We start from the raw sequence: 8,008 nt of genomic DNA on the forward strand, positions 1-8,008 counted from the left end.
TTAGGGCTGAAATTGGGTATGATTCTACAACTATCAATCAGGGTAAGTCTCTTTCTTCTTCTTCAATATCAACAACTACCAAAAAAGAGGATGACCCAATTCAGAAATTCCTTAAAAGGGATTATAAATGGGGTTTTTCCGAGAAGATTGATTCTTTAACAATCCCAAAAGGGTTATCAGAAGAAACAATAAAGATGATTTCTTCCCTTAAAGAAGAACCCGATTGGATGCTTGAGTTTAGATTGAATTCATATTATAAATTCTTGAAAATGGCTGAACCAAAATGGTCTGATAATAGATACCCACCAATTAATTTTCAAGATATTTGTTATTATTCTGCTCCGAAAAAGAAACCATCTCTGAATAGTTTAGATGAAGCTGACCCTGAACTTTTAAAGTATTTTGATAAATTGGGTATTCCTTTAACTGAAAGGAATCGTTTGGCTAATGTTAGTAATAAAAATGTCGCTGTTGATGCTGTTCTTGATAGTGTTTCCATTGCTACTACACATAGAAAGACATTAGAGAAAGTTGGGGTGATATTTTGCTCGATTTCGGAGGCCATTAGGGAGTATCCTGATTTGGTTAGGAAGTATTTAGGCAAAGTTGTGGCTAGTGATGATAATTACTATGCTGCTTTGAATTCAGCTGTGTTTAGTGATGGATCATTTGTTTATATACCTAAGGGTACTAGATGTCCTATGCAAATTTCCACTTATTTTAGGATTAATGCTTTCGAAACCGGACAGTTTGAGAGGACATTGATTGTGGCAGATGAGGGTAGTTTTGTGGAGTATTTGGAAGGGTGCACAGCCCCCTCATACGACACGAATCAATTACATGCCGCTGTTGTTGAGTTGTATGCTGATGATGACGCGGAGATTAAGTACTCGACTGTGCAGAATTGGTATGCTGGTGATGAGGAAGGTAAAGGGGGGATTTACAATTTTGTTACTAAGAGAGGAGTTTGTGCTGGTGCGAGGTCGAAGATATCGTGGACACAAGTGGAGACGGGTTCAGCGATTACTTGGAAGTACCCTAGTGTTGTTTTGGAGGGTGATGACTCGGTTGGTGAGTTTTATTCTGTTGCTTTGACGAATAATTATCAGCAGGCAGATACCGGAACAAAGATGATACATAAAGGGAAGAATACTAGAAGTAGGATTATATCTAAAGGTATTTCAGCTGGACATTCGAGGAATGTATACAGAGGTTTAGTGCAGATTCTATCTAGAGCTGATAATGCTCGGAATTCCTCCCAGTGTGATTCAATGCTCATAGGTGACAAAGCTGCTGCAAACACCTATCCTTATATTCAGGTATTTTGATTTAGTGTTTTCGTTTGTTGTCGTCATCTACTACTTAGGAGTTTAGCTTTTGAGTGCTCATCATTTTGTATATAGCTGGCTTGATCTGCTGGGTTTAAATTTGAATTAGTTATCCTTGTTACAAGTTGTTTCTAGATGCATACTTGCTTGGTTTAGTAATCATTTTGATTTGTGTTCTCATTCTTTGTGGCCATCTATGTTACTTGGACTCTGGTACTGATGTTGATACTGGTACGTATCCAAGTTTCAGATACATCTAAATATTCAATTTTATGCCTAAAATGAAGTGTGTAAGTGCCATACAATGTCCGATCAGACACGGGTACATGAAGCAAAATGAAGAGTCCGAGTAATATAGGTGCTCATCTACATGGTTTTGTTTTCTGAGTGCTTATCATTTTGTTTATTGCGGACTCTATGTGCTGTGTTTTAATTTGCAATAATATCCTTGGTACAAGATGTTTCCTGATGTATACTTGTTTGGTTCGGTCCGTTTCTTTCTTACTAGTTTCCCAATTTCTCTCTTTGAGATAATGTCTCGACTGTACCTTGTAGCTGTTCTTTTCAAATTTTCTCGATTTAGCAACCCAAGAAGCTTCAAAAGCCTCTTGCTGGTGTACTGTCAGGTGTCCTTTAAGAGAATTAAGCTTTTCATTCAACCAGGTGTTCAATTTCAGCTTTCCTCGATCCAGCAATCCCAGATGCTTGACTTGCCTCTTCCTCATGAACCTTTTTAGATTCTCTTCATATGCTTTCACTTGTCCTTCAAGTGTTCAAACGTTCGTTCAATTCCTCAACTTTCTTCTCTTTATGAGCTACCCCACCACCAGTTTTCCTTCAATTGTTTCATGGCCTGCAAAAGACGAGTTTCAGTGGCAGAGTGTAACGTAAAAGACTTGGAGTGTTGCTCGGTTAAGTCAGAGATGGTAACCATATGAGAAACAAGTCGAACAGAAGTGGCTTCTCTTTCTGCATGAGAAGAATTTAGCAATTCCTGAAGCTTACCAACCTTGTACTTCAGCTACTATTTTGTTTCTACCAAAAGTTTATTCTCGGAGAGTGATTCTGCTACTTTTCTTTTAGCTTCCTCCATCATTCTTTCAAGATATTCATTAGAACTCTCTAAGGAAGCAATGTTTGCGGCACTCTGATGCAATTCATGCAATTTTTCTTTGAGAGATGTGGCCTTCACAGCTGCTTCATCCATGAGTTTGCCAACATTTCTATTTTAGAACGTTCCTTTTACTTTACAACATTTCCATTTTTGTAATGTTCTCCACCATTTTCTTTAATCTTTATCCACATATCTTCACTTAACTTTTCTTCCTTTAATCTTATCCACACGATTTTAATGTCCCACCGCTTTCTTAATCTTTTGCCATTTTTCGTTGTATCAATCTCACGAGGGCCAGAGGGAGCAGTCAACATTTTGAGCTTATTTAATAACTAATCAACAAAAGTAAAATGTATTCACTTGATACAACAGAGCAGAAAGAGTACAAAACTCTATATAATCTCAAAAAATCAAATAAAATTAACATAGGAAGAGAATAGGATGTTGAATAATTGACGGCGTTGTTAACCAACCGTTGAGAAGGAGCAGCACCAAACTACCATAACGATCGCTGAAAATTTTGTTATTATTATATACATACTCTAAACTCGATTTAGCCTAAAATTAACAAAAAACAAAATCACATAATTACCTATGGAATGCGGTATTTGATACACTCAAGTTATGCTTATAAAGATCATAAACACGAGTGAAGACATAATAGAAGGCATAATGAAATAACCAACTACGCTTATAAAGTTTCTCATACTATTAGCATACCATTGGCGATGCCGAGTATCGGTTACACTAATCAAAATTGTTTGATTACTCTCGAAAAACTTCACGATCTTAGCCAGGTAAAAGTAAGAACTAATAAGTAAAACTAATCAAGAAGCAAAAATAAGATGATTTATAGGGTAGAGTAAAATCCATAAAAATCAACTAAAATTGAGATGGAAAGCACAAATCTCAATGAAATCACTCAACAACACAGCTGATACCTGATGGCTGATTATTTATCGAGCTATATGTTGACATTTCCTATGTACTTTTTTCCTCAAAAATTCTAGTTTGGACTTTTATGTCGGTAAATTGCTTCTATTTTTTGCTTCTCTTTTTTTATTTATTCTTTAAAACATCATCTATTTGTGATCAGGTAAAAAATCCTAGTGGTCGTGTCGAGCACGAAGCCAGTACATCCAAGATCGGTGAAGATCAGCTATTCTACTTCCAGCAAAGAGGTATCGACTATGAGAAAGCCATGGCTGCAATGATTTCCGGGTTTTGCAGGGACGTCTTCAATGAACTTCCAGACGAGTTTGGCGCAGAAGTGAATCAGCTCATGAGCATAAAACTCGAAGGATCTGTCGGTTAAATGTTCTCTCCTTTCTTGTGTTAACTACAACTACAGCACTGTGAATAAACTAACTACTGTACCACGAGATGGTTATCCGACACCGATCTTTTTTTGCATACGCTTTTCAGAAATTTGAATGAACCTTAGGTACAACTGTGCTGTATTGATCGTTTGTGAGCATCAAAATACTTGTATTTAGTGGTAGCTAAATGTACATAGCGTTTTGAATAAGACGTGTTCGTTTTGAGCTATAAACTTTGTTCATTGAGATGAAACTATGAAAATTTATATTGAGCTATGATGTTCAGATGATCTCGGGTATACGACTTATATCTTCTCCCTTTTTTTGCTAAATTTGCTACATTAGATTTTCTACTAAGTTTTTGAACTTATTGTGATGGAGCATGTTCTGTTCTCTCTATAAAATTGTGTCAAAGGAAAAGCTCTTCCAAAAAAATTAGTCCAATTTTTTTATTGGAAAAATTAATATTAATAATCTAACCTTTTGCACTTCTGTTGTTAATAATTCCATCTTTAGATTATTTTCTAATAATTTATTATTTGCCATTAGTTTGCCGTGAATAATTCAATATTGGTTTTAGTTTGCAGGCAACATATCCTATTATTACATATTATTTGTAATGAGGTATGTTGTGTGCAAATGTATGAGAAATATTAGATTATTAAAAAATAATTTAAAAGTGAAATTATTTACAGTGGATGGGTGAAAGGTTGAATTATTAATGTCAATTTTTCCTTTTCTTTTTTAGTACGTCTTATTAAATTTGTTTCATTTATATTTTTGATAATGACTCACTCTTTTTTTAATTTTTATTATATATTTGACTTATATTTTCATCACATCTATAATTTTTTCCACGATCTCACAATATACTCCACATTTTACCATTATAATTTACTATTCTGAATTTTCACTCCATTTATATCTGTTTTGTGGTAATATTTGTTGGGTCAGGGAATAGCCATCAAATTACACTAAATTGGAAAGTTCTTTACAAAAACTCATCCCACACCCACCTTATCTAAAACAACAAAAGGAAAACCTCAACTTGCCCTAAATCATGACGTGGCTATAAATGATCCACCCACAACACAAATCCATAATCAAACTATTGATTCGGGTCATCGAGTTAATTTTGGGTCAATTTCGTGTCAGATTTTTTAGGGTGATTCAAAATCAGATTTTACGTTCAATTTAGATTTTACATAATTGTAAATACATTTTTAAAGTCCTATCAAATCGAGTTCAAACGTTCAAATTACAAAGTGAATTTAAAATGTTCAGATTCGTTTTGAACCCTTCTATCCGGAATCAACAACAAAAAGTGTGCCCTCCACACGTTCAAACACAAGTGGAGTATATTTATCTGTTACTTCTCCTCTGTAAACACATTAACCATCTGCAATATTCCTGTAAAAATACAATCTATTAATTCCTTACAAAAATGGCATTTTCAGTTAGTATGCTAAAACCTTCATTAATTGGTTCTGCTGAACCATTTACCAAATACAATTCTTTACAACACAGAAAAAGAATGGTTGTGGTAAGGGCAGAAACAATCAACCCAGAAATCAGGAAAACTGAAGAAAAAGTTGTTGATTCTGTTATTATTACTGAACTCTCCAAGAATATCACCCCTTACTGCAGGTTTTTTTTTTTTTTTTCTTGAACTTATTTTCTGTAATTTCTGCTAACATGCATATATTATGCTAATTTATCATCAATTAGGGGTATTCGTTTGGGTAATCGGTTTGATTTTGTGTCAGGTGTTTCAGGTCGGTTCGAAATCGAGTCTTGTGAGTTTTTACATAATTGTAAATTTATTTTTAAGTTGGTTAAATCGGGTGCGGTTATAAGGTCAGATGAATTTCAGGTCATTGGGTCTGTTTTGAACGCTCTTAATCATAATCAATACTAAGGTCTAAGAGCTACTCTTTGCGAAAGACCGTCTTTCAGTGAAATAATTTTAAATAAAGAACCTATATTCTTATAATATGAATGAGACGAGATAAGCTATTTAACTCGTATATAGGCATGAATAGCGTCTCTCGTATTAACGTCTTATACAACAAATCAACAATTTATGTGCAAGTAAATAGGATGGACTATATAAACCAAGATAATTCAGTAATATTTTGGACTTTTGGTAATATATCCTTCATATTGCTATGTTAACTTTATAATTTTAGGTGGGAAAAAATTTATTTGCTACAATTGTGATATATATGATGCTAAAAAATACGCATTAAATCACTAATAATGTTTGCTACAATAGAAAACAACCTCGCCGTCATACAAGGTAAGGTTGAATGTGTTTGATCGGTCAAACCTCACTTACATGGAAGTCATTAGATTATGCAACTCTTGTGAGAGACGTTTTTCAGTGTAACGATCTCAAATAAAGAGCTTATATAATCATAGCATGTATGAAATGGACTATTTGCCAAAAGCACTTGTGGCTTAATGGATAGAGCATTTGCATGTTGAGCAGAAGGTTTAGAGTTCAACCCCTACTGGGCGCAGGTATTAGTTGGGGGATTTTTTGACTGCATGCATCCTCTTTACCTTTTGTATGAAATGAACTATTTAACAGATATATAAGACGCGTCTCTCGGTGAAAGCTTTTGAAAAATATTGGTGAAAAAACGCTTGAAGCTCATGAAGAGCCACCAATTAGAATTAATATGGACATGTCTTTTAGCCCACTAGAAAAAATGAATGGCCAGATACTTAGTATGGCCCAAAGAAATCAGAGGGTACTAACTTCTCAGTTAACCCAAATGTCCAACCAATATAAACTCAGTTACCATTCAAACCTGTAGACTGTAGTAGCCACAGCCTTTGTGACCAGGGACCGAGGGATCAAATAGACGATACTAGATTTAGTTAAATAATCGATTTATAAATTATTATATGAAAATAAATCAAATTTCCTTATGATTTCCAATTCTATTACTTTGACGGGTGAATCTTACTCGATATTGTCATTTTTAATCAGTCTTATTATATATTATATATTAAAAAGAGGAGTCAGGTTAAAAATATACAATTAGTTGTGAGTTTATGCCAGGGCCAAACCTCCCCCGCCCCTAGTGTGGCTTCGCCACTGTATTTGCTAATCGTTTCAATTTGTTCTTTTTGTATGTGTGTATATTTATGTTTAATTGCGTGTGTATTGACTTCTCTTGGCCAACCGTTTCACTTTGTTCTTTTGTATGTGTGTGTATATATGTATGCAGTGCGCTCGTGTGTATTAGCTTCTCTTTGTAGTCGTTTCCCTTTGCTTTGTTTGTGTGCGCGTCTATGTCTATGAGCGTGTGCATTGTCTTATCTTTACTTTCCATTTCACTATTTCACTTTGTTCTAATTATATGTACGCGTGTGTGTATTAGCTTCTCATTGCTAATTATTTCACTTTGTTCTATTTCTATGTGCACCTGTGTCAGGTGAGCGAGTGTATTGTCTTATCTTTACTTTCCATTTCACTTTTTTCGCGTCAGTGCGTGTGTATTGTCTTATCTTTACTACCCATTTCACCATTTCATTTTGTTCAATGTGTGTGTGCGCGTACGTGTGTAATGTTTTCTCTTGTGTTGTACTCGTAATACACGAGCGCAGGTGTTGGAGATCAGGAACCTTTCCATTGTGTGATGGGAGCCATATGAAGCACAACAAAGCTACTGGGGATAATGTTGGACCTTTGTTATTGAAAAAACAGTAATTCCAAGGAGAATTTTGAACCCTATGTGGGTTGCTTGTATTTTTGTTTTGATATTATTATTTATTAGTTAGAGTCGAAATCAGACTTATCAACTCAGTATCCTGCAGAGGCTTTTTCTATGCGACTGCTCTTCAATAAGTTTTCATTGTTGGATTTTGATGTCTACAATTTTAATTGCTTCCCTTAATAATTTCGAATGATAACATAAAAGAAAAATTTGTTGTTAATACACTAAGTTATTGCTCATCCACTCAAAATACACTAAAGTATTGATTAACTCATAATACACCCGATTACTAGGAATATCATATATACTTACTATTGTTATCATTGAATAAAATTAAAATTTCAAAGTCTCACGATTTCATTCATAAGCTTAAAGTTTTAACATGATATTAAAAGTCAATGTAGCAGAAGGATTACAGATTTAAATCTCATTTCAAGTGAAATATCTAATAGCTTATCTTGTTTACTAATTTCGTAAGAGTGGCCTAACGTTTTGTTCTTCCATGGATACTTTTTTACT

General features: G+C 34.4%; 2 protein-coding genes across 2 annotated transcripts in view; both read left to right on the plus strand.

Annotated features, from left to right (window-relative positions):
• Positions 1 to 4,065, plus strand: part of LOC130807001 (UPF0051 protein ABCI8, chloroplastic) — a 4,581-nt gene extending 516 nt beyond the window's left edge. Inside the window, exons 1-2 of the mRNA XM_057672282.1 lie at positions 1 to 1,319; positions 3,539 to 4,065. The exon at positions 1 to 1,319 is cut by the window's left edge and continues 516 nt beyond it. Of these exons, the coding sequence (XP_057528265.1) occupies positions 1 to 1,319; positions 3,539 to 3,757 (1,538 nt within the window). The 3' untranslated portion in view covers positions 3,758 to 4,065. The remainder of the gene's footprint in view (positions 1,320 to 3,538) is intronic.
• Positions 4,066 to 5,011: 946 nt separating this feature from the next.
• LOC130807002 (CDGSH iron-sulfur domain-containing protein NEET) lies at positions 5,012 to 7,635 on the plus strand. The gene is made up of 2 exons (XM_057672283.1): positions 5,012 to 5,408; positions 7,380 to 7,635. Exons 1-2 carry the CDS (start codon positions 5,206 to 5,208, stop codon positions 7,480 to 7,482), a joined length of 306 nt encoding a protein of 101 aa, XP_057528266.1. The 5' UTR covers positions 5,012 to 5,205; the 3' UTR covers positions 7,483 to 7,635.
• Positions 7,636 to 8,008: the final 373 nt, after the last annotated feature.

Source organism: Amaranthus tricolor, chromosome 2 (assembly GCF_026212465.1).
Source record: "Amaranthus tricolor cultivar Red isolate AtriRed21 chromosome 2, ASM2621246v1, whole genome shotgun sequence".
In the NCBI taxonomy this organism is placed as follows: Eukaryota; Viridiplantae; Streptophyta; class Magnoliopsida; order Caryophyllales; family Amaranthaceae; genus Amaranthus; species Amaranthus tricolor.